Below are 27,810 nucleotides of genomic sequence, written 5' to 3' on the forward strand. Positions count from 1 at the left end.
CTTTGATTATGCTGCAGCCCGCAATTGTTTTGACATTTAATCAAAGCGAGGAACAAAGCGAGTCCTCTTTTGTGTGGGGACTGAGGATTGGCGATTGGGGATGTCCTCCCGTTATCCTGCCAGCTATCCTGCCATTCAGCCATTCAGGCATTCAGGCAGCCAGGCAGGATGCCCACCATCGTGCTGCTATCCTGCCATCCGGGTGCTCTGATAAGCTCGACTGGACACTTTGGTAATTGAGTGACTTGTCCGATGTGGGATGGCGGTTCAATGTCCGCTTAATCCACCCCTCGAAGCCCTCGATGGTCCTCGCTATACCACCAGCCGGGTAGATCAAAGCAGGTCCTGCTCCTGTTTTCGTTTATTTTGCCAGCATGCTCTCTGGTCGCACAAAATGCTTTCATTTCCTTCTGAATTTCTGGCCAAAGGGAACCGGGATGACAGCAATAAGAAAAAAAAAATAAGAAACACAACTACAATGCCGGCCACATCCTTCGATTATGTCAAACAAAAAGCCAGCAATTTGGATTTAAACAGCGACCTTGTGGCAGAGTGGGTGAGGCAGTGGGGCCGAGGGGATATGGGTATATGGCTTTTGTATGGTCGGTACTTCAATTTACTTGCCACATTTCCGCCAAAGACTTGCCCAACTTTTCTCATTTCGGTTACAGTGTTGTTGTTATTGTCCTTCCATTTCTATTTCAATTGCTAACAAAAAACCAAAAAAAAAAAGAAGAGATATAAGAAGAAACATAAAAATACCAAGAAAACTGACTTCCGTTTCCGTTGACGGAGCTTAACATTGCAGCCAAAAACTTGTGCGTATAGCCTGATTTGCGACAAGTTTCCTGATTATACTTAACAATAGTTTGTTTAAGAATTATAAGTAACAAAAAATGACCACTCCATAACTCCGAAAGGAAACAGTAACCCTAAAACCCTAAGAAAATATTTTCTTTTTAAAAGAGAGATAAACATCAAGAGAGGTAATAAAATTTAACAAAGTTTCATTAAAAGTATATATGGAATCCCCCTGTAATATACACTCCAAACTACAAATATCTGTTCGGGGTTTTGGGTTCTTGGCCTTTGGCAACCAATGCCTAACCAATTCCTGGAGAAACCATAAGAAAAGTTTTTGTTTTTTCACTGGGAACTTGTTTATATGCTATTTAATTTGGTTTTCAAGAGGCAATCCGGGCGAAACTTTAGCGTTTATTCGAGTGAACAGTTCGCATACTGATTGTGAATCGAAAGTTCCCATGACGGTCGGTGGGTCGGTCAGGTCAGGTCAGAAAGTCAACAAGATATCAAATCCTAATTTGCATACAAGATGGCCAAGTTAACCGAGCGAAACAGTGTGTGTCCTGACTCCTCTTTGAAGGACTGATTCATTTGCCATGGTTGCGGCATTGGGCAACGCTGCGTATGCGTAATTAATGTAGCAGAGGTTCCTCTGACCCGATCCCCTTAACTCTTGGCTTTTCCGCATTCCTGGCTTCTTGGCCCCGTGTCTGTCTGTGTGTGTCCAGGAATTCGGTTAAAGTTTGTAACTTCATTTAAATTTTCTTGGTTTCGGGCTATTTGTTTATTTGATTAGTGCTCCAGTGCGCTGGAAGAGTAAAGTTTTAATTACACATGCACATGAGATCGAGTACAGAGATAGAGTCATCAAATTAAAGTTTGCCGTTTATACCAGTTACCATATTAGGAATACTACATGGTACTGCTATTATAGATAATGCCGCGCAGTGGGGGGCATTAAAATAAAGTGTTGCAGTTTGTATCGAGGTAACTCGGCTATCCCTCCGGCTATCGGGAAATGCGTTTTGTCAGCCAAGCTGGATGGGTAATGCCATCCATTTGATTATGGCTAATGGGAAGTGAAGCGACCCTCATAGTCACTCAATGGTACCCCCAGGATAATGATGACCCGGGTTACGGTTACGGATACGGATATGCACAGCGGTTACCTGGGATGTTATTGCAGACAATTGCATGCTATTGACATTTCAATTGTCTCTCATTATTGCCAGGACCGAGGACAAAGGACTGCCAAAGGGACCGACCCTCATTTAAATTACAAAAAGCAGAAAAAAACGCAAATGAAGACAAAACAATGGCTAGGGATACAGCCAAGAGAAAAGAGCCAACGAAGAGGGGCAAGAGGGTAACACACGCATGCAATGAAAGCAAAAATTTGCATAATAATAGCAATTGCACACGCTTCAGGTATTAAGACACTCCGCCCCGAACCCTCACCACCATCCCAAAAGCCACTCTCGTCGATTCTCTAAAAAACAAAATGCTAAACAAGAAAAGCTAAACAGAAACCTGAATGGGGAAAAGCAAAATGTAAAGAATCCAATTTTCACTTAATTTTCTACAACGTTAGAGTTTCTTTCCCGGAATTTTTCCCAAGTTGGTGAGACCTGCGGTGGTCGCAGCTTCTCCCTAAGATACGAATAGGATATATACAATATATCCCCTCCGAGTGTCATGACAACCATTTTCACTCCTATAAAAATAAATATGTACCGTAGAAGAATGAAAAAAAAAAATAGTCCAAAGTGCCCGAAGCAATTTTCATTTCGTTTGTTATTTTGTTTCAAAGTATCAATTTGTGTATCATTAAAATAATTTGATTTCCACTCGACATGAAGGCGAGCCCGAGGTAAGGGTTCTTGGGTACGAACCGACCTAATTGTGTCCGCATTCCGCCTGCGGAAGAAGGATTCTTTTCTTCCGTTCCCATACTGATCCGATCCATTTCATTCCGGGTCCTCGCCCCTGTCCCTATCGGCCGCCTGGCTGCATGTCCTGGAGCCCTAATTTAGCCTCGACCCACGTAACTCGAGAAATCTAATACGGCAACTCAATTGAGGGGCAACACATCTTATGTTTCGTCCCTTTTTCTGTGCCAGGGACTTTATTCCGTAAGCTCATTATGTTGTATTTTTATTTTAAAATCGGAAAAGTAAAAAAGGCCTAGAATCTTTGACAAGATTTTTAAAGAATTTTTATTTAAAGGTGGGACTTGAATCAATTATTTTATGTAGAGGAGAATCCCTAAAGAATCAATTTGTTTTTACCCCTGACTAATTTCAAAATTAAATTCCAAATCCAAATAATTAATAATTCCAAATAATTGTCATTCAAATGCTTTGTGAAATTCTGTGAATAATAATTCGCATTATGGCTTGAGAGACAAATGCCACTCATAAATTTGTCACAGGACTCAAACTAAGGGTTACACGCATTGCAAATTTCCATTGTCCTGGCGGCGGCGCATCCTTCTGCGAATAAAGAACACAAATTGCCGAGCCGCAGGCACCCAGCGAGCCAAAGAATCGAAAAGGATATGCAACTGTGCCGGCGGCAGCTGCCCGGAATCGGGACGGCAGGATGTTTACAGTCGCAGCCTGGCAATGTGGCCGCAAATAACTTGTCAGCATTGAGGCATTCATTAAGGCAATCAACCACTCACTACGGATCGGATCGTAGCTCGCAATACGAGCTCGCAGGACACCCTCCAGCAGTGTGTATGTAGATGTGTGGCATGTGGCGCGGCCGACAGGCGGAAAGAATTTTCAGCCGCTGCCCGCACAAGGATGCAATACCGTTAAGCACTTGAAAAAATTCTGGGAACTTTATTAATATTATTTAATATTTTTGTAATGAATCATAAAGAATTAAGAGCAAGGGTATCAACATTTTTTAGAAATAACAATAATAAGTATTATACTCTGAGTTTTCTCTCGGTGTATCTTGTTGGTAATTGTGAATGCATGCAACGCTGAAACCATGCCACACTGCATGTGGCACATGCCAGAGCCCGTCGTTCCATTGACGATATCCATATGATTTAGATGCCGCAGCCGTCGAAGAAGCACCGACAAGGACGTGCCACCCGCCACCCGTTGTCCGTAGTTCGCTGCATCCTATATCCGGCTTCCTTCGTGCTGCATCCTGCATCCTACAGCTGTGGCTTCATGCTGCATATTCATAAATAAACTGACTCACTTGGACATTGATTTGGTTTTGGAATTGGTTTTAAAAATGGGTTTTGAAAGGTCGTGCTGATGATGGTGGTTTTGGGTTTTGATTTAAATAGTGTAGCATATAGCATATCAATTATATTATTTATTTCTCCTTATTATTCTTATTATTCCTTGTTATCCAGACTATAGATCTTGCCAAAATTGTCCAAGTGTTAGGTTTAGTTTCCGATACCCACCGACATCTGGATGAAAAAAATGAAGAGTCGGCACCAAAAACGAAAATAAGTTGATTCCAAAGATGATATTTTTTTGAAATGACTCGAATGATCCATTTCCAAAATTCCTAAGGAGATCTATGGTATTGAAAACAAGGACCAGTCCAGTGCCGAGACTCATGAAGAACGTTAGCCACAGAAAGTATCTATGCTTGTAGTAGCCGATGCAACTGCCGGTGGAGTTGTAGTCTTGGTCCAGCCTTAACATGCCGCGGTTGCAATTCTTACAGAGCCACGACCGCGGGGGCTCCAACATTTCGCAGATTTCGCAGGGGCGCTGAAGGTGAGCCTCCTCTTCCAGGTTATCCATGGTGTTCTCGATCACACGGCAGGCCCATGTATTGCTCAATATTTTGTACATAATCCAGGTACATACTAGAGCGAATATTTTTTGGCCAATCGGATCCAATATGGTTGGTACTATGTAGAACACATCGTATATGTAGAAGAAAGAGGATACCACGAGAACTGTGGATATTGAAAGGATTTCGCAGATGCGAGATATAGTTTGTTGTAAGGGCCACATTGTTAACGGATATCGTTTGTTCTATAAACAATTTCAAAGTGATATATATCCAAGAGCAAACTTTGTTCGAACTTGAAATGTATCAGGAACTTGATCCCATAAAAACCCAATAAGTTAGAGTGCTTAGAACTCAACATAATCTTATTTCATTCCAATTATGCTCCCCAAAAAGATACAGACCGTATTGTAAATGTCCTTTTCCGCATATGAGTCACACATGACTAACACAAAAAACCCAAAGAAGTTTTCAACTTTTCAGCGAATGTGGCAAGATGGGGTTGCCAAGGTTGGGGGCATCCTCAGCGCCACAGATTTGCACCCAGTGGAGTGGAAGTTATGAACTAAGTAGATCAGCTCGAATGCTCAGTGGCTCATGCTGGATGTTTTATGTGTCACACTATTCAAGCTCATTACATTCACTTTCAAGTCGAAACTATTATGCCCCACACATGGTCTTGGGGACTCTGACAGACAAACAGTCAGACAGACAGACAGAGAAACAAACAAGCCAAGAACTTGGGCGGGTAAACATGTTTTCTTTCGCAGGGGACAGGACAGGGTCACCCACAATGAACTACTAGTGTACACCATTTTCTATCAAACTCAAACAAAACATAAAGAATAAAATTATGCACACTTGACGACAAAAATCAACATCAACCGACAACGAACGTATATTACATGGGGGGGCTGTTCTGGGGGATAGATGTGGATGGATGATGGCCTATTGGCTTGTTTATAGCCAAAATTTGGATATTTGTGGGAGGTATTTTGAAAATTATTGTATTTTCTTACTATTATATCTTTTTTAGGCAACCTTAAAGGGTAATTTCTTCAGAAGTTATAATATTTTCTCAAAAATAAAAATCGTTATCATATTAGACCCTTTTTCACAAAATATTATAGCCATATTTTCAGAACATTTATCTATTATACTTAGCTTTTTTTTGGAAGCTCTTATATCAGCTCTATTGGAGGCAGGGAGGAGCGTCGACATATTGACAGTGAGCTGACAGTTCGTCAAGGGGACCAGTTACCATAGATGATGGCTGCCAGTGAAATAATAGAGACCGCGACCACAACCGCGTAGAAGAATTCTTGGTTAACTGACAGACTTACAAGCTAAGTAAATGACGGACTGACTGACTAAATGACTGACTGACGGACTAACTGACTGACTGATGTTCTGGCATTGGCGACGTATGGCCTAATGTGGCCACCAATATCAACATCGGCTTATTATTAACAAGACCTACAAACTTTTATTTTTTTTCGGGGTTTTTGTTTCTGGGAGGTATATTAAAATTGATTACTGCAGCCCAGCCCAGCCCAGAATAGAGCCAGAATTAGAAGCAAAACCAGACAGGACCTAGTAAGTCCTGGGACCGCACCCGAACTAAAAACATCCAGACGGGACATACATATGAAGACCAGTGACGTGACAGCAGCCCATTTACTGGCGACAAGTTGGCCATTTGGGTTATGTGGTGCGTAGGAAATTACTGGGTTGTCCTGCACCGCAAACGCCGAAAATCATTTGGCCGCCCAGGATACCCAGGACACACTAATATATAATACGTATTTAGACAGAATGATGGACATATGTGTGTATGTTTGGCGGAGGATTGATGAGTTGGTGTTCAGTAATGATTCATGTAGTTAATAAACTGGAAAAAATATATCTAGCGTTCTCTAGAATAGTTTCTAAGGGCTATTTAATATTTTAAAATAAAACTGTAAGTGTAACTATGATTTGTTGGCATTTTCCATTACCAGTTCCGGCTCTAATTTATTACCAACTCTCCATGTGGCCAATCTGTTTGCTAGTTGTTGTTAGTTACTTGTGTTTTGGCCATTTCTTTGGGGGTGCCACCTAATTTTCGCCAAAGCTTTGCCAAAGCAATTCTCTGGTATATCTAGCAACTTTGACAGTTGCTCGCAGCGCCCACAAAAACAGACCAGAAAATAACCGAAAAAGTTGCGTAAACTTCAAGTGCAGCAAAATGAGAAAAGGAACCAAAAGGACTATACTCGGGTAAGGACTCGGGACTCGGGACTAGGGGACTGAACCAACATCATGGGCAATGTCTGTTGGAATTGCCAAGTAAGTATTCCTGAGCCAACACAATTCAATTTAACTTTTTCATTCCTTTTGCCGTGCTCTGTTATTTTTATTTATTTATTTATATGGCCAAGTAAGTAGAGGGAGGAGTAGTGAGTCGAAGGATGTAGAATGTGGCAAATGGGAGGTTGGGAGTTGAATTGTGCAAGTGTGATATGTGGATGTTATGGCAATTTCCACCAGACTCAGAGTCAGACCCATAGTCAGAGTCAGAGTCAGAGTCCCTTTCAAAATTAAAATGTTCCTTATGCACGAGAGATTTCTGATGGAACGAAATGAAATGAAAGCTAACGGCCTGGAAGTCAACCAACCTGCGAGAGACGACAATGCTTCTTTCTGGGTGGTTCTGGGAGTCGTGTCAGGGTATCCCGGGTATGAATACTATATAAATACACACACATATATCCCCCCACTCTCACACTCTCACACCCAAAGCCGTTTCCCAACCAAACCCCACCCACAATGGTTACATGTTTCTGTTTTTTTTTCCTTTCCCCGAAGTATGGGTTATATGTCGGAAGCACTGGAAGTGTAGCAAGCTCACTGGTTACTATGACTCTCCATGGTGGGAGGTTGAGGAAATATAAACCCCGGGACTAGCCCAGTCAACACAAAAATTAATTAACATTGAATGTGTATATTAGCCTGAATCATGCGCCAAAGGAATCTCGAAAGCCCCTCATTTGATTAAGCCAATTATGACCAAGTTATATATTCAAATAGGTAACATTCTATTCCCAAACAAAGGCTTTACTTAACCCACTTAAATATTTCATAGAGAATTGTTTTAAAAACTTAATTCCAAGAAAACCTGACAACACACTTAAATATAAATCCATTTCTCAATCCCGCTAATAGATTGATTATTTTTCTAGTTATCATTTCCGTTTTTGGCCAAACCCAGTTTGCGGTCTCGTTTGGCCAAATTACTCCTGACCAGAAACCGAGCACCGAGAATAATTCACGCCAAACTGGAACATCTTTCGTGTCGGAGTCCTGGCTGGCAATTGCATTTTGGTGGTGGACCGCAGAGCAGCACGGAACTTTAAGCAAATCCACATGTCCGACATGGAATGCACGAGCAGCAGAACACGGGCCAACAACATCTTGCAAGATTGGCCAAAAAGAACTGGCCAAAAGCCCAGATGGAAGATGGCTCTGTCTCTATTCATTCCCCCGACTGGCAGGCGGGTGGGCCATAAATCTCTGAAAACTAGCGCCCAGTGGGTCGGTGGGTCGACTGGCGAGGGCACGAGAAGGAAACACGAAATCACATTCGCAAAAAATAATTAATATTTATTACCCGAGAATGAAGTATTATCAAATTGCATAATTGCTGTGTTTCTCATTCGACACGACAGCCGGACAGGAGGCGTTGGACTCTGAGCCAGAGAGGAGTGGTCCGTTACTGGGGTTCCTTCGCCAATCCTGTCCTGGCCACCCGCACAGCCACTGCTAGTAATCCAAGCACAAGCCCCAGGACCTGCCTCTAAAATGTGTGCAATATATTTCTGCACTTGAAGAAAATAAAAGGGGATTTAAGGAATTTAAGAAAAGAGTATTGGGTATCTTGAAGATCCAGTTGAATGAGTTTGAATCTAAAAACTAGTCTCTAACTTAAAGAGTGGTCTTTATTTGAATCTATTAATATTTTCTTTTATTCGAACTTATTTTTCTCAGTGCCTGACTCCGTCTTGGACTTGTTCTTGGTCTTTGAAGCGGACCTGGCTACTTGCGCGCAAATTGCTACTCTCGTCCACTTCTCCGTCCGACAAACTTTTTGATATATGAATTAAGTTTCCTTCGAATCCTGGGATGTGTGTTCGAGTGAGTGTGCAACGGCTGTGCGGCGTTGAGACATTTTGGATTTACGTTGTAATTACAGGATTTTGGATTTCTTCTTTTGGCCAAAGAGAGTGAGTCAAAGTCAGAACCAGAACCAGAGCCATAGCCCACTGCCCACAGGGCCCAGAGAGTCAACTGGCAGGCCCCCGGGTCGCTTGAAGGTTATTTATTATGACATGTTATTTAGGTTTCATTTCAAAAACTTGATTGGACACTTTAGACTGCCGTTGCTGTTGCTGTTGCAGCGGAAACATTGCGTGCCCATGTGTTGTTCCCCCAAAAGTAGGAAAAAAATGAAAAGAATGAAAAGCACGGCAACGTACCCAAAAGAACCTGAACCCAAGAAAATAACCGCAGGAATAAAACCGATGGAAGATTGGCCAGGGTATGGTTTTTTGTGTTTTTTGTTCTGGGCTTGGGTTTGGGTTTGGGTTTGGGTTGTGGGTTTGGTAAAGGCTTCGTCTCCGGCTATCGTGTGCGCTGGGTGTGAAGTTTCAAGCGGCCATTGCACACGCGATTCACCGCGGGGTCAACGGTTAAGCCCCCGAACCCAAGACTCCCGACCCAAGGAGCCCAGACCCCCCACCACCACCCAAGTCCGGAGTCCGGATGGGCTGCGTAAAAATATTGTGTAATCCAATTTTATCGCTCGTACCATTCTTATTACACATTTTGCTAATGTCTTTCACTTGGTTGCATCTGCATTGTGACTCGATGATCTAGATAGCCAAAAGCTGGAAAAAATATATATATTTTTTATATGAGTTTCCTTGCTCTGCCCTTGGTCTTCCTCCCCAAAGTCCTGGTCTGGGCTATTGTCACCCGCGCTATTGATTTCGTATAAAATGATGGGGAAGGATTCTTAAAAGTCATACTGTTTTCTCAAGATTAGTCCGAGGAAGTTTATAGGATATAATATTGGGGGATAGTTATTAAAGTGGTTTTCTATTAAAGTAAGTTTATGTTTTAGAGACTTTCTGACTACTTAAGACCTCTCAACTAGAAAGAGCTCTCATCAAGTCGCAACATTTAATGACAAGAAGATCTTAAACTACTTCTTGGATACCCATGACAAAACAGTTCAAATCACGATGATGTGCATGATTTACGGGGTTTTTTTTTGGAAGACAATGTGAGAAAAGAAAACCAAGATACGAACGTGAATTCATTTAAATAATTAAAGCATGATTCCAGCGTATATCCAGCTAGGTTCTGACCTTAACAGCCGGCGAGTTAATAGCTCTCAAATTATAGCAACTTGTATAATAGTAATTGTTTTCTTACTATTATATCTTTTTTAGGCAACCTTAAAGGGTAATTTCTTCAGAAGTTATAATATTTTCTCAAAAATAAAAATCGTTATCATATTAGACCCTTTTTCACAAAATATTATAGCCATATTTTCAGAACATTTATCTATTATACTTAGCTTTTTTTTGGAAGCTCTTATATCAGCTCTATTGGAGGCAGGGAGGAGCGTCGACATATTGACAGTGAGCTGACAGTTCGTCAAGGGGACCAGTTACCATAGATGATGGCTGCCAGTGAAATAATAGAGACCGCGACCACAACCGCGTAGAAGAATTCTTGGTTAACTGACAGACTTACAAGCTAAGTAAATGACGGACTGACTGACTAAATGACTGACTGACGGACTAACTGACTGACTGATGTTCTGGCATTGGCGACGTATGGCCTAATGTGGCCACCAATATCAACATCGGCTTATTATTAACAAGACCTACAAACTTTTATTTTTTTTCGGGGTTTTTGTTTCTGGGAGGTATATTAAAATTGATTACTGCAGCCCAGCCCAGCCCAGAATAGAGCCAGAATTAGAAGCAAAACCAGACAGGACCTAGTAAGTCCTGGGACCGCACCCGAACTAAAAACATCCAGACGGGACATACATATGAAGACCAGTGACGTGACAGCAGCCCATTTACTGGCGACAAGTTGGCCATTTGGGTTATGTGGTGCGTAGGAAATTACTGGGTTGTCCTGCACCGCAAACGCCGAAAATCATTTGGCCGCCCAGGATACCCAGGACACACTAATATATAATACGTATTTAGACAGAATGATGGACATATGTGTGTATGTTTGGCGGAGGATTGATGAGTTGGTGTTCAGTAATGATTCATGTAGTTAATAAACTGGAAAAAATATATCTAGCGTTCTCTAGAATAGTTTCTAAGGGCTATTTAATATTTTAAAATAAAACTGTAAGTGTAACTATGATTTGTTGGCATTTTCCATTACCAGTTCCGGCTCTAATTTATTACCAACTCTCCATGTGGCCAATCTGTTTGCTAGTTGTTGTTAGTTACTTGTGTTTTGGCCATTTCTTTGGGGGTGCCACCTAATTTTCGCCAAAGCTTTGCCAAAGCAATTCTCTGGTATATCTAGCAACTTTGACAGTTGCTCGCAGCGCCCACAAAAACAGACCAGAAAATAACCGAAAAAGTTGCGTAAACTTCAAGTGCAGCAAAATGAGAAAAGGAACCAAAAGGACTATACTCGGGTAAGGACTCGGGACTCGGGACTAGGGGACTGAACCAACATCATGGGCAATGTCTGTTGGAATTGCCAAGTAAGTATTCCTGAGCCAACACAATTCAATTTAACTTTTTCATTCCTTTTGCCGTGCTCTGTTATTTTTATTTATTTATTTATATGGCCAAGTAAGTAGAGGGAGGAGTAGTGAGTCGAAGGATGTAGAATGTGGCAAATGGGAGGTTGGGAGTTGAATTGTGCAAGTGTGATATGTGGATGTTATGGCAATTTCCACCAGACTCAGAGTCAGACCCATAGTCAGAGTCAGAGTCAGAGTCCCTTTCAAAATTAAAATGTTCCTTATGCACGAGAGATTTCTGATGGAACGAAATGAAATGAAAGCTAACGGCCTGGAAGTCAACCAACCTGCGAGAGACGACAATGCTTCTTTCTGGGTGGTTCTGGGAGTCGTGTCAGGGTATCCCGGGTATGAATACTATATAAATACACACACATATATCCCCCCACTCTCACACTCTCACACCCAAAGCCGTTTCCCAACCAAACCCCACCCACAATGGTTACATGTTTCTGTTTTTTTTTCCTTTCCCCGAAGTATGGGTTATATGTCGGAAGCACTGGAAGTGTAGCAAGCTCACTGGTTACTATGACTCTCCATGGTGGGAGGTTGAGGAAATATAAACCCCGGGACTAGCCCAGTCAACACAAAAATTAATTAACATTGAATGTGTATATTAGCCTGAATCATGCGCCAAAGGAATCTCGAAAGCCCCTCATTTGATTAAGCCAATTATGACCAAGTTATATATTCAAATAGGTAACATTCTATTCCCAAACAAAGGCTTTACTTAACCCACTTAAATATTTCATAGAGAATTGTTTTAAAAACTTAATTCCAAGAAAACCTGACAACACACTTAAATATAAATCCATTTCTCAATCCCGCTAATAGATTGATTATTTTTCTAGTTATCATTTCCGTTTTTGGCCAAACCCAGTTTGCGGTCTCGTTTGGCCAAATTACTCCTGACCAGAAACCGAGCACCGAGAATAATTCACGCCAAACTGGAACATCTTTCGTGTCGGAGTCCTGGCTGGCAATTGCATTTTGGTGGTGGACCGCAGAGCAGCACGGAACTTTAAGCAAATCCACATGTCCGACATGGAATGCACGAGCAGCAGAACACGGGCCAACAACATCTTGCAAGATTGGCCAAAAAGAACTGGCCAAAAGCCCAGATGGAAGATGGCTCTGTCTCTATTCATTCCCCCGACTGGCAGGCGGGTGGGCCATAAATCTCTGAAAACTAGCGCCCAGTGGGTCGGTGGGTCGACTGGCGAGGGCACGAGAAGGAAACACGAAATCACATTCGCAAAAAATAATTAATATTTATTACCCGAGAATGAAGTATTATCAAATTGCATAATTGCTGTGTTTCTCATTCGACACGACAGCCGGACAGGAGGCGTTGGACTCTGAGCCAGAGAGGAGTGGTCCGTTACTGGGGTTCCTTCGCCAATCCTGTCCTGGCCACCCGCACAGCCACTGCTAGTAATCCAAGCACAAGCCCCAGGACCTGCCTCTAAAATGTGTGCAATATATTTCTGCACTTGAAGAAAATAAAAGGGGATTTAAGGAATTTAAGAAAAGAGTATTGGGTATCTTGAAGATCCAGTTGAATGAGTTTGAATCTAAAAACTAGTCTCTAACTTAAAGAGTGGTCTTTATTTGAATCTATTAATATTTTCTTTTATTCGAACTTATTTTTCTCAGTGCCTGACTCCGTCTTGGACTTGTTCTTGGTCTTTGAAGCGGACCTGGCTACTTGCGCGCAAATTGCTACTCTCGTCCACTTCTCCGTCCGACAAACTTTTTGATATATGAATTAAGTTTCCTTCGAATCCTGGGATGTGTGTTCGAGTGAGTGTGCAACGGCTGTGCGGCGTTGAGACATTTTGGATTTACGTTGTAATTACAGGATTTTGGATTTCTTCTTTTGGCCAAAGAGAGTGAGTCAAAGTCAGAACCAGAACCAGAGCCATAGCCCACTGCCCACAGGGCCCAGAGAGTCAACTGGCAGGCCCCCGGGTCGCTTGAAGGTTATTTATTATGACATGTTATTTAGGTTTCATTTCAAAAACTTGATTGGACACTTTAGACTGCCGTTGCTGTTGCTGTTGCAGCGGAAACATTGCGTGCCCATGTGTTGTTCCCCCAAAAGTAGGAAAAAAATGAAAAGAATGAAAAGCACGGCAACGTACCCAAAAGAACCTGAACCCAAGAAAATAACCGCAGGAATAAAACCGATGGAAGATTGGCCAGGGTATGGTTTTTTGTGTTTTTTGTTCTGGGCTTGGGTTTGGGTTTGGGTTTGGGTTGTGGGTTTGGTAAAGGCTTCGTCTCCGGCTATCGTGTGCGCTGGGTGTGAAGTTTCAAGCGGCCATTGCACACGCGATTCACCGCGGGGTCAACGGTTAAGCCCCCGAACCCAAGACTCCCGACCCAAGGAGCCCAGACCCCCCACCACCACCCAAGTCCGGAGTCCGGATGGGCTGCGTAAAAATATTGTGTAATCCAATTTTATCGCTCGTACCATTCTTATTACACATTTTGCTAATGTCTTTCACTTGGTTGCATCTGCATTGTGACTCGATGATCTAGATAGCCAAAAGCTGGAAAAAATATATATATTTTTTATATGAGTTTCCTTGCTCTGCCCTTGGTCTTCCTCCCCAAAGTCCTGGTCTGGGCTATTGTCACCCGCGCTATTGATTTCGTATAAAATGATGGGGAAGGATTCTTAAAAGTCATACTGTTTTCTCAAGATTAGTCCGAGGAAGTTTATAGGATATAATATTGGGGGATAGTTATTAAAGTGGTTTTCTATTAAAGTAAGTTTATGTTTTAGAGACTTTCTGACTACTTAAGACCTCTCAACTAGAAAGAGCTCTCATCAAGTCGCAACATTTAATGACAAGAAGATCTTAAACTACTTCTTGGATACCCATGACAAAACAGTTCAAATCACGATGATGTGCATGATTTACGGGGTTTTTTTTTGGAAGACAATGTGAGAAAAGAAAACCAAGATACGAACGTGAATTCATTTAAATAATTAAAGCATGATTCCAGCGTATATCCAGCTAGGTTCTGACCTTAACAGCCGGCGAGTTAATAGCTCTCAAATTATAGCAACTTGTATGACGGGCAGGAAAAAAAAAATAAATAAGAACGGAATAACGAAAAAGAGGAATAATTAAAATGAAAGAAATTAATTTGTTCCACTTCAGCCCCCGCCTAACAATGATAAGACAGTTTTTTTTTGTGTTGCCTTTTTTTTTTTGCCCAATGGCCAGATTGTCTGATCCGTGGCCCAAACCCTAACACGCACACACGCACATTCGAAGACGTGGCCCAAGAATACCGACAGAGGCAGAGACCAGGGCCCGAAGAGGGTTCCAAAGACATTGCCAAACCGCATGAGACGCACGTTCAAGGAGAATCCGGCGGTTTTTCTCTCAAATGCCGGTCAGCAGAATCGGACAAAAGAAAACTCACACACACACACCAGCTCATGAATATAAAAGAAAACTAGAGCTAATTTATCTAATGCATACACTGAGAGAAGGGAAAAGGTAAAGATAAGGGGTATACCATTATATAAGGGAGAGAAACTTTTATATTTCCGATTTTCCTAGACTTAAGATACTTTATATTTAAGTAATATACTTTATAAATATTTTTATTAATTAAATACAACATTTTTTCATGTGCACCTGTCGCCAGTGAACCATGCGGGTGACGAGCCAAAAAAACCCGGGCCTGGCCAAGTGAAAGAGAGGTAGAGTAATGGTCGATCAGTTTCACCTGCATAGATATAAAGAAAGAGACAGGGCTATAGGGACAAGGAAAGAGTGCAGTTCAGTCACTTTCACCGCTGCCCCACCCCCCGGGCTTACCCTAATCAATGTCATCAGCTTCACGCTTCCATATTTCAGGCTTGTCGACAGCGGTCGGTGGAGATAAGCCGGTAACCTCATGCCGGTAGCCATCCAGTTTCGGCCACCTGTGTTGGCCATAATCCCAGTCCGAGTCCAACTCCGGCCATAAAGTGTCTAAATTATTAGCTCATTTCGATCCTCATCGCTGTCGCTCTTATCACTTGACCATCATGGAAATGTCCTGAAATGAAAAGGAAAACTATGTCCACACACCCCGCCACTCTCACCAGATGTCAAGGGTCGTTCATAATTAGGGTTCTGATCAAAAAGGTGGCGTTATTTAACATAAACTAATAATAAATTCATTTAAACTAGACTACCTTACACTGAATCCTGAACTTGTTTAAAAAACTCATTAGGTTAATGCCTTTTTAAGAACTCCAATAATCGGGAGAACTGTTCTATAAATTGGTTTATTTTTAAAAGTAAAACCCAAGAATAACAAAGGACTCGTCATAACATAAAAATGGCCATCCCAAAAATGGCCAGACTCTCCCCGAAAAAAAATTGGATGGCAAAAACAAGAAGGCTACAAAGGCGTAAAAAAAAGCCAAGAAATATAAAAAATAAAGGACTAGCAAACTAACTAGGACCTGCCCAAAAGACAAGAAGAATAAATACAATAAAATGGTAACATTATTTTGCCATAGAAAAAATCGTGAATAGATTTCGTAAGGACTCGGGAGAACTTCTCCCCGGGCGATAAAGTCAGTTCCGTTCCTCTAATTCCAAAACTCCAAATTCCAGTTTGTGTGTCAGTGATGCGTCGTTAAACTGTAAAAGACCGTAAAAAAGCGTATAATAAAAAAATGAGTGAGTGAGTAGTAGAGTCAGTCGCCAAGGCAAACATACTGCCCTGTTACCAAAACCGCCACCGATTTCCCGCCACAAATGAAAGAGCTAGGGGGAAGAAGCTAGGGGAGCCGGCGAGTAAATCATTTTACAATGGCCCCCCGGGCCATAGGACATAGGCCAGAGGGCAGAAGCCGTAGGCCGCCAACGGCTTTATGGCTCTCATGAAGGACAATCAAGTAATAGCCGGCGATTTTTACGATGACACAGAACTACATAATAAAAGATATATCAGCCAATGTCCGCTACCATCCACATACATATACATATATCCGTCAGCTCCGGAATTCAACAAGCTTGGCCGGACTAATGCCTAAATCGTTACATTTGGCACGCCAATGCCGGCGATGCATGTCGGCAATCACTCTTCCGCCTGTTGGTCCTGTTCGTCCTCTGACAATTTCAATTTTCCGTCTCCTTTCTCCGGCTTAACTTCATATATATTTTGTTTTTCCAATTTTTTTTATATATATTTTTCCTGTCAGCATATCAAAATTGACGCACAACACGCGAGGCGAATAACCCTATTGTCTCGGTCTCAGTCCTCTGGCATTATGCATAGAATAAGTCTTCAAAATCACACGCCCATTAAAATTACTTTGGAAAGTATTATATAGAGGATGTATTTAAGTTTTAGTAGATCTGATTAATTTAAGGACATTTATTTCCGTAGGCATTTTAAACTTCCTTTGAATTGCCCAAAAAAAAAAGCCATCACCCCCTGACTTTGTTTCTCTAATTAATATTGATTATTTCTGCTAATTACCTTAATGAGCTTAGAATACTCAAGTAGAATCCTGAAAGAGTTGAAACACCCAAGAAGAAAAACAAAACAATACTTAATCTACTTTCGGGGAATCGCTTCAATTTTGAATGAACTTTTCAATTTGTCACTTGGCTGGGCAGGAAGGACTCTGGCTTTAATGTTCGTTCGGTTTTCGGGGAAAAACCTTTGCCCGACTTGATTGACAGTAATGACATTTTCACGATTCGCCAGGCGGAAAACACTGTAAAGCTGCTAGATGGCACGACACCAGCAACACCACCAACAACAGCCACCCAACAACCCGACAGTCCATCGACCGTCAACCGTCAACCGACAACCGAGAACCGTCAGTGCGACAGACGTGGCAGTCAATAATAAAAATTGCATGTTGAAAACACATTTGGGATCCCAAAAGTCACACACATTCATTCTGTTGCTCGGCGTTGTCTCCATCGCAGCGGAAGCAACATGAAGGTGGTCCTCCGAGCTCCTGGTCGGTTGACACCCCGATTCCCAGCCCAATGGAATTGAGGAACCCTTTTTCACAGGCCAGGTGGGCTGGGTGGAGCTGTAGCTGGCCTGGGGCTTTGGGGGTTTCCAGTTAATTTATTTTTGGTTAATTTCTTTCGTTAGTTATGTTAGTGCCGCCTGCTTTCCCCGGTAATAGCCATGGCTCTCGCATTTATTGCACATTGGCAGGAACGTTGTGATTTACTTAACTACAGTGAGCGAAAAATCGGGACAAGGATTTTCTGAGGCCCTAATTGCTGTTGGGTTTTTTTTAGGGATATTAGTCAGGTGAGCTTAGCCTACATACCTCATCTTAATGAAAAATCTATAATTGTCAGGAATTCGCCCCTTTCCTTCTAAAATAAAGTACCAACTCCCAGCTGGGGAGCGAAATCTTAAAAGTCAACCCATAAAATATAGAACAAACAATATAAAAAAACGCTTTAGAGTCCCCAGAAAAAGGAGGAGGCGAAAAAATAACAGAAAATATATATTAGCAATAATTCGAAACATAAATTTTTTTATTGCCTCTCGCAATCATTTAATCATCTCGAGTCATCAGTTTTCTCCGGCTTGAAAATGTGTGGCAGGGGGCTGGAGATGGGGTGTTGTAGTGTGTGGCACTGTGGCATGGATGGTGGCAGGATGACGTGAAGTTCGCCCGCTGAAGGAGAAGACCAGAAGACCCCAGGCAGTGGCAGTGGCACTGGCAGAGCGAATTTTGTTGCGCTTCCCCATCGACCATTTGACACATGTGTCACTTGCAACCGTTCCGCTTGCTAGCTGAGTGGCACAGTGGCAGTAATGGCAAGTCAGCTTTTCCGCAAAAAAAAATCTAGCTTCCTGCGGAAAATTCTAGAGGGAAAATGGAAAGAAAAGCAAAATAAAAAGCTTAAAAAAAAGGTTTTTAATACATAGGCTTTAATATGATATTTTAAAATTATAATCCACTTAAAAGCTATATCTTTGGGAGGTTAAAACATAAACAATTCTCCTGTTTTTTTTTGCCATTCAGCAACAACTAAATAAATCCAAAATTTAATTAAAAAATGTCAAAATCAAATATGTTTTTTTGCTGTCAAAATTTTAGCATAATACTTGCATATTTTTTTTCAACAGCACCAAAATATTAACAACACTAGCTGTGGCAGTGGCAGAGTGGCGAATGGGAGTCGTCCGGGTATGGGCCTGTGAGTGCCACAGTGGAGTGTCGCTGAGCCTTCGGTTGACAGCTGTCAGTGTCAGTTTACATAATTTATAGATTTCAGCGCATAAAAAAGTCATAAAATTTACAATGTTGCTTTCAACAAAAACACATTCGGGCGATTCTTCTTCTGATGCCTTATTTTTATGAGGCAAGACATCAATTTTTCGCACACAACACAGTCTAGCCTGCCTATAGCCACTACTATAGGGGTACAATACTATACTAAACAAACACTACTATATGGGGGGACACTCTCTCAACCATTTGTATTTCTCAATTTTTCGATTCCTCAAAAGCAGAAGCCGTAAGGAAAAAGACTGTTTGTATTGCCATTGCCGTTCGGCATTGGCATTCGAAATACTTTTGATTTATTTGTATTTATGTGATTCCTTTCCCATATTCAGCTCCAGCGATAAATTCTCGCACTCAACAAAATACATAAACGATTTATAGTGGCACAAAGCGGTCCAAACAATAACTAGCAAAACGCAGCAAGAAAAGTTGGTAGCAGTAGTAGAGGCACACCGGCGGCATTGAAAGCGACGACCCTAAAAAAAAAAACGAAAAGAAAGGATATCGATGCTAATCCCTCTAGGAAGCATAAATCTTTAATGGAAAACCTTTTGCACCATGGCGACTTGATGTTTATTAAGCCGGCAGTCGGCACAAAATATTAAAATAAATATATAGTACAATATAAACTTTGTACACCAAGAGTAGCATGTCGAATCATTAAAAATTATAGAAAGATTTCGAATTTATAAAATATATCATATTAGTTTATTAAACACCATCTGATAAAATTTTCCATTGCGTACATAATTTATAAGAGGGGAAACCAAATTGATATGTAAAATACGAGTACTAAAATACCAAGTCCTTTGGCTGGTCCATTGAGACCGCGGCCCGCGTCCGGTTCACCAGTAATACGCCAGGCCTCTGGGCTTTGGCAATCCTTAATGAACTCCGTAATGCCATCCACGGTGTATTCGCCGACATGATGTAGCCCGTTCTCCTCATACGACTTGAACATAAACACCTCCGATCTTTTTATTTTATCGCAAAAATCATATTTAACTGGATTCGCCTTGCAATCATATTGCGCCACGCAGAAATAATTTTTTTTGGCGTATAGATCTCCGTGGTTATTCGACACATCCGTCAAGATTTTGTGCAACGCATCGTCTGGTTCTTTATAATACATGACAAGCATATACTCGGGACGTCTTTCGTGGAGATAGGTCTTTGTTTTTATCTCGAACACTGTGCCCTTCTCACATACAATGTCGTCAGCTCGCAATGATCCAGGTAACATCATGATTACAATGGTGACTGCAGCCAGTCCAAAATTATAAAAATTTGCGAAAGGCATTTTTGATACGGAGTTTTCGAAATGAGAAAATAGTAGATGGTGTTATTGAAGCTTAAAACCTCATTTTACTCTGAACGATACAAGTTGATTGAATAATCATGGGGCTTTATTCTTTAGGAAAAGTATACGGGTTGCTTTGTTAAAGATTTTTTCTCCAAGATTTTGTAACCAAAAACCAAGGGCCTACTTGTGTGAGGTTTTTGTATTTATTGAAGGTGTATACCCTCTTTTAAAGACTTCTAAGCCTCCAATTATGATTAAGATGATAGGTTGAATATATATCATATCATAATTTTTTGACTAGAAAGTTTTCTTCCAAAAAAAAGGCATAGAGGCCCTCAGATGGTTGAACACCTAATACCAAAATATTTTAAATAAAGACGGCGATGAGTCAAAAGTATCCCCTGTTAGTCACAATTGCCTGAATGCTGTCAAGATTAAAGGAAACCTTTGACTAGTATTTCTTCTACTCAGAGAATTGAATTCCGTAAGGTGATCCCTTTATTTCCCTAAGAACTTACCTCTAACCATTTCACAGAAGCACCGAAATGTCAGAACCTGTGAAGAAGGATTCGCCCGAGTATTCGTACTTCTTTGGAGCTATGGGAGCGGCCTCTGCGATCATATTCTCCGCCCTGGGAGCTGCCTATGGAACGGCCAAGTCCGGCACGGGAATAGCGGCCATGGCCGTAATGCGACCGGAGCTGATCATGAAGTCCATCATTCCGGTGGTAATGGCCGGCATTATAGCCATCTACGGACTGGTGGTATCCGTCCTGATTGCCGGATCGCTTTCGGATAATTACACCACTCGCAAGGGCTATATCCATTTGGCTGCCGGACTGTCTGTGGGATTTGCCGGACTGGCGGCGGGCTTTGCCATTGGCATTGTTGGAGATGCCGGAGTGCGAGGAACTGCCCAGCAGCCCCGCCTCTTCGTCGGCATGATCCTGATCCTGATTTTCGCCGAGGTACTGGGTCTGTACGGCCTGATTGTGGCCATTTACTTGTACACCAAGTAAAGACTTTTACTTTTAAAATATAACATTTTAACGGTGGAGAGGAGGAAGTTTTCATTTTTAATCAAAAGGGAGGGAGCTTAGCCGGGAACTCACCTGCTCCGCATTTCTGAAGCCATCAGGAGTCCCACGATTATAAAACAGACGCCTGTGACAAATCTTTGCCAACTTAACAATCACATCACACGAACGCAAAGCCAGCGACAAAGTTACAAGTTACAAGCTCCCAGGAGGAGTCGGAGGAGTATGCTGGATATACATACATATACATATATATATTCAAAATGCAAAGTACCCAAGTCCTGGGCCACAAATAAAAACGAGAGTGCGGTTGGGGAGGAGGCGAAGGGAGCAATTGAAGCCCCACAAACAATTCCGACTGCTCCCCCAGATACTTCAACGGTGGCAACAAATTTCCATTTTGAAGGAAATCTGCGCAAGGGGCTGCGAAAATAACATAGCTCCAAGGTGGAGTGGGGTTGGGTGGTATGCTGTGGTGTGGTGTGGTGGCTTGGGTGGTTGCTTTTTAAAAGTGTCGCCGCTCCTTTTTAAGCTCGGCATTCGATTCGGGCTCATATTTTCCAATTTGTTTAATTGAAACAAGTGGAGGGTAACGAAAAGAGCGTCGAAAGCAATGGGGAAAACCACTCAAAGTGTATAAGCAACCGCAGCTTCGATTTTCAATACCGAAAATGGCCCTCTGATGATTAGGGAGGGATTCAGGTCCGGGTCCTAGGTCATTGTTGGGGTTATAAATTTGAGAAGAGAACCGGAAACCGCAGCCTAACACTTTTATAAAATTTGGTAATATATTTTTATAAGGGTAACCTTTTAAATGGGTCTTACATAGATGCAGGGGCATTTCTTAGTCTCAAGTACTATCTTAGTCTACCGAGGAAATATATGTCATTTTTGTATGTCAAAAGAAAAACACATAATTATTAGTAAAGAACAAAACTTGTCAGATCTATTACCTTCGATTCTCTGAGCTGACTTCCTGATCCTCAAAAATGGACGCTGAAGCGGAACACAGTACCCCATCCTATGCCATCTTCTTAGGAGCCATGGGCGCCGCCTGCGCCATTATTTTCCCAACACTGGGTGCTGCCTATGGAACTGCTGCATCCGGCGTTGGCATTTCCGTTATGGCGATCAGCAGACCGGATCTGATCATGAAGTCCATCATCCCAGTGGTAATGGCGGGAATTATTGCCATTTACGGCCTAGTGGTTGCCGTACTGATTGCCGGTGCCATTACAGACGAATATACTCTGCAGATGAGTCATGTTCATATTGGAGCCGGTCTGTCAGTGGGTTTTCCCGGTCTGGCGGCCGGAATAGCCATTGGAATTGCCGGCGATGCTGGGGTCCGTGGAAATGCTCAGCAGCCGAAGCTGTTTATTGGAATGATTTTAATCTTGATCTTTGCCGAGGTCCTGGCGCTATACGGACTTATTGTAGCCATTTACTTGTATACCAAAAATCCATAAAGAAACTGTTACAAAGGTCAACAAAAAAGCTTAAAAATGGTATGAGAGTTTCTTCGTAAAAGAAAATATCTATAGGAAGCGGGAGTATTTCTTATCGAAATCCTGAAATGTTGGAAGTGAAACATAATCTTATAAGCTTGTTAAGAAGAAATTAATGCAAGGATTAATAATAATATGAATTAAATATAAAATTTATAAATATATCTGTATTTAATGTATTTATTTATTTTTTTTTAACTATCGAATTAATGACCTATGATTCATTCCATTTAATACTCCACACTCCCTCCAATGTCACCTTGCCCCAAAAACACTTTTCTGCCAAAATCCCCGCAAAAAGCAAGCTTTATTTCAAGTCCACGATTTCCCAGATAATGGATTCGCATTCTGTTTCTCAATTTCCTGATAATTGAAGCAAGCAAAATAAACATATATGTATATTCTCCAGTCAGCAATCAAATAAATAAGAAGACGAAATAAAAACCACCACATTTCAATCGAAAAGGTGTCGAAATTTCTGAACGACGCCAGGTCGTGAACGGGTGTGTTATTTTTACATATTTACATTTTTGCGAAATAAAATTGTGTGCCTACTTATTGTATTTGGCACGTGTGTCATTTTTGGCAGCTCCGGAGTGTGTTTGCATAATAAATATGATAACACAGAAATATCGATTCGATTTAACCGCAAATCCCTTGAGCCCGGGACTTCCACATCGAAAGTAATAAACGAAAATTTGCAATTTACTTACGGATTCGGATTCGAGGATTTATGGTTCACCTTCCTGAAGATAATTGTTTTCACTTCCGCAGCCATTCGATGAACTTTTAATGCTGAAATAACAGTAAAATGCGAAAAGAGGGCGGTCTCTGGTGGTTTTTGTAAGAGGTGGGTGGGACTAAGCCTGCCCCACCCTATATAGGGTGGCTATAGGCCTCCTCCTCCTCCCAGCCAGACTGACAAAGTGCTTAGCGAAATGGGTTTATTAAGTGCAAACACTTTGTACAAATGGCAGGCAAACATAAATAAATATGTATTTAATGTGTGGGCGGAATGGAAATGAGGTGGAGGAGTCTCTACCCGGAATGAAATCCCAGGCCTCCTCACACCAGCTTCTTTTTCTTGTCAATTTGCATAAATGATAGTTTCTTATCAACAAAATGGGAAAGGACTTTTCAGGAATAAAACTCAATTATTTTTAATAGTTTTAAGGGAAGCTCTTTCGGTAGGTACAAGTATCGCCTATCATATAGCCATATTAAGATTCATTAATTATCCTTAATATAATCGAATAGAAAGAAATAAAACTCAATTTGATGATCAAAAATAATGGTGTAGGAAACTGTATCATTCCGATACAAATGTCGTGTGACCTCCGACCTCCCATCCAAATCAAATATAAATCAAGAAGTGGTTTGTCAGTTCCGCAAACTTGCCAAACGAACTTGTCCTGTCATACATCAAAAGTACATCAATAAATATACATAGAGAGAGAGACTTTTGGGTTTTTCAAGCCATCCATCCCATCGATAGTCGGGGGAGCCATTTGTAAGCTGGCTTTCTGGACTGCTGGCTGGTTATGCTCGAGGGACGTTGGCCATTTGGCCGATTTGTTATTGCCGAAAATGCGGCCAACATTAAAACCGCACACATCAATTGTGGGCGACGGGCCACGAGCCACAGGCCATTGGAGTTTAATTTTAATGCCCCTGACAGATTCTCCCATTTGCTCCTTCAGTTTCCGAATCTTTATTCATTCAGTCAGCCATCACCATTATGATCAGCTTCATATGATATTCGACCTTAATTTAGTTTATCTAATTTTGCCAAAGAATATTGAATAATTCTCCTTTTTTTATGTCCAGTAATATCCATTGTCGAGATTCCCTATGATTAGCTGGATGTTATTGAATCCATTGTAAGCCGGCGACTGAAGCACATCTTGAAGTTTAATCTTTTGTAGATTTTCGTGAAGCCAAGGGTAACCATATTTCGGCTTTTGTCCATCCCGGGACTTAATTTCATTTTCTTATTTCTGTGGCTGAGTATCCAATGATTTGGAAACAATTTATATATTGTGTGTGTTCTCTGGATGGGGAGGGAGAGAGGGGGGTTATATTATGCTGTGCGACAAGGACATTTATTTCTTGCTGATTTCATTTTCGGATTCCGACAAAACCCCCGACCCCATTACCGCTCTCAATAAATACGAAATAAACACTAAATGTGTAGTTGGTTGCCTTCGACTTTCTCCCTTTTTCCTCTTTCTATTTCTATTTACTTTTTTTCTTGCTTTTCTTATTTTTTCCTTTTCCTTTTTTTTTTTTTTGCTGATTGAAGCTTTTCCTGTTGGCAACACCTCAGAGGGCTGACTTTCGTCCTTTGCCCGTGGCATGTTTGTCCTCTGCGTTTCCGTTTACACGCCCACCACACCATCACACCATCATACCACCCAGCCAGATCCGCCGCCACCTCCATTCATCAGCGCGTGCTTGTGCTATGTTGTTTCCTTTGCATTGAATTATTTTTCTGCTGTCTCTTCACTGACCTCCAACCTCCTACCTTCGACTTCCTCCGATATCTTCCCCCCATATCTGTCGCGATTTTGGGGCGTGTTGAGGCGATGTGTTAAATATCTGCCAAATGAAATCGCGATGGCAACAGCAGGTGGGCGACTGGACACTGGACACATATTATTTTGATTTAAAGATTGCTTTTCCAAGAAGGACAATATCTACAAGACAAGGTTCGATACAGGAAGGTAAAGCTTTAAAAATCTATAAATTATTATTACAACAATACAATTTCAATATCCTTTGTTAAATCCAAAAACTTTCAACTCTTTTATGGCAAAGGTCGCATATCTCCACAATGGAAAAGGTCATCCCAGCAATTGCCAAACTCAGCAAAAAAAAAGGGTTTAAGGTGCAAGGTCATCTGAAATCGACAGCCATAAAGTGATTTATAGTTTTGTAAGTTGGACTTTTTTAATGAATTTCTTTCAGAAGTAATCTCCCTTTAAACTGAAAAGGATATCAAATGTGGAAGACGTGAAATTATCGAAAATTGTGAGAATATGTGAAATGGATAACCCCACGATTCGCAGTCTGTCAAAGTCAATCCGGAGACGATTCGCTGAAAATCAAATTTATTTGCTAACCGCACTGAAATTATGAGACAGCAGCAGTGGCAGCAGCAGGATCTGTTTCAGATGAAGGACCAGAACGATAGAGTCCTGGCACATGTGCGTTTTATTGCATTTACTGGCGGGGCAGATGTATGCGTTCCAATTGCTAGAAGACCCTCCTTCCGAAAACCCAATCCCCCCACCACTATAACTATTAAGGTTGTCAACGCCCAGCGTTGCCCCACAATCGCAGAATCGCACAATCGCCATGGCAGACAATGGGTGGCAGCTTTTGTACGTTCAAGTATTTTTATTCATTCTATTCCGTCGGTTGGTTTTTTACTTTATTTATTTATTTCGACGCTTGGATCTGGCTGGATGGCTGGCTGGCTGTATGTCCACCCTCCTAAAGCATTTGAACGAAAATAAGATTTTTATTTTATGCTCACAGTATGTTGTAAATCTTGTCGTTGCCGCTGATGAAACGAAACGAAATTAAGAATTTTCTTCTTTATTTTTTTTTATTTCTTCTGTTCGCAATTTCTGTAATAAAAGAAATGCCAACCAGGACGATGGCTGGGATGGCTGTATGGCTGTATGGGAAGACAGTTGGTTTCTAGGCAAGGCAAATGCCATCCTGCCCGTTCCGACATTCATTATGAAATCATTTGGTATTTATTATTTCGTTTATGTGGTTCCCATTTGAGATATTGCCTTCATTTGGGAGTGCGTTGTTAGTGGCGACAGTGATATGACTGGGGAAAAGTGTTTAAGAAACTAAACTTTAAAGATGACATGCTCAAGGAATACTCTAAGAAAAGCCTCTACTAAACCTTGTAATTTCTTATCCCCAAATCCTTATACACCTTCCGTATATAATCCTAAATCCAGCACTTATTTCTTGATGCCAGGGAACGGTGAACCACATCCACCTTCCGAATCGGATGTTAATTCAGTGAAACTACAAGGTAAGCTCTGTTCAGGAGCTCCATCTGGCCTTCCCTGGGGACTGCCTGCCCCCCATCCTAGCCCATTCCGCGCTCCATCAATCTTACAAAATCCAGCTTTTGCCGACTGTCTCAACCCTTTTCCTGGGGTTGGGGGCAGGGGCTGCCGCGTCCATTAACCCACATTCTAACACCCCACACTATGCACTGGGATCAGTCTAAATGTTTTTGTGTAAACACGAAAGTTCGACCAAGCGCTCCCTTGTCCTTGCCTTTCCTTCTCAAAATGTAATGTGGGTGGATGGGCTGGTGGATGGATGGGCTGATGGGTGATGTGGGTTGGTTGCAAGAGGACACAGTGCTCGGTAATTGTGTGCGCCTTTGTTTCCGTTGCAGCTTTTGCACTTTACTTCCTTCTTCGGGCTTTGTTTTTCGCACAGTGAGCAGAATAAGTGTATGACTCTGCAGCTGGAAGGGATTGCGGACCAGTGTCCTGGTCCTGCTAGTGATGACGTTTTCATTTTTAGCTTTTAAAACGTAAATGTAAAAATGGGCTTACCAAACTAACTCTTTGCCCTTGAGCCAATATTTATTATTTTGTATTTACTATTTATGTTGGGCTTTGTAGATCCTTTATCCTGAAGGCCGCTGGCATCACTGGTCGCTGGTTATCCTGGTGTTTGAACGACGGACAGCTTCAGCTCGCTACTTGTCCGGATTTTGCTAGCCTTCCGTTTTGTTGGCGCTCCCTTTGTTGCTGCCTCGCACAATGACTTAAGCTGAAATGTCAATTGGATGTGCATGGCATGGCGACCAGAATCGAGACAGGATGCTCCGAGCCGGGGGCCGGGGTGAGCCAGAAATGGAACAGGAGCAGAGGCACGACCATGGCGAAGCCCAGAAATGAAAATGATGAAAATACACCCTCGGGGCAAACGGCAAACGTAACGCTGAAAAAGTGCTTGTGACAGCAGCCGGACGGACCCATTGCCACACCCCCCAACCCCCACACCCCCTGCCATTTGGCTTCAGTGGTCGGCCCCTTGGTCCTTTCCACTTCCTCCGCTCCCTCCTTCCACCCATCAAAGCGAACCAAAGCACAGAAAATCCTTTCTTGAGCTAATAGAATTCAAACGCATGAAGGCTTTGAATAGGTTCGTTTTCGAAGGACGACGCATTGACGCTGAGCTCTGGCCATTTTCCAAAAGGAGGAAGGAGGTTCGAGGGGGGC

General features: G+C 41.9%; 2 protein-coding genes across 2 annotated transcripts; both read left to right on the forward strand.

Moving 5' to 3' along the window:
* Nucleotides 1-20,330: 20,330 nt before the first annotated feature.
* LOC108120684 (V-type proton ATPase 16 kDa proteolipid subunit c-like) lies at nt 20,331-21,055 on the forward strand. The gene is made up of 2 exons (XM_070280171.1): nt 20,331-20,482; nt 20,534-21,055. Exon 2 carries the CDS (start codon nt 20,544-20,546, stop codon nt 21,015-21,017), a length of 474 nt encoding a protein of 157 aa, XP_070136272.1. The 5' UTR covers nt 20,331-20,482; nt 20,534-20,543; the 3' UTR covers nt 21,018-21,055.
* An 863-nt stretch (nt 21,056-21,918) lies between these two features.
* Nucleotides 21,919-22,694, forward strand: LOC108120677 (V-type proton ATPase 16 kDa proteolipid subunit c-like). Its single transcript, XM_017234422.3, has one exon. The coding sequence runs from the start codon at nt 22,025-22,027 to the stop codon at nt 22,502-22,504; it is 480 nt and encodes a 159-aa protein (XP_017089911.2). The 5' UTR covers nt 21,919-22,024; the 3' UTR covers nt 22,505-22,694.
* Nucleotides 22,695-27,810: the final 5,116 nt, after the last annotated feature.

The sequence above is a fragment of the Drosophila bipectinata genome, chromosome 3L (assembly GCF_030179905.1).
Source record: "Drosophila bipectinata strain 14024-0381.07 chromosome 3L, DbipHiC1v2, whole genome shotgun sequence".
In the NCBI taxonomy this organism is placed as follows: Eukaryota; Metazoa; Arthropoda; class Insecta; order Diptera; family Drosophilidae; genus Drosophila; species Drosophila bipectinata.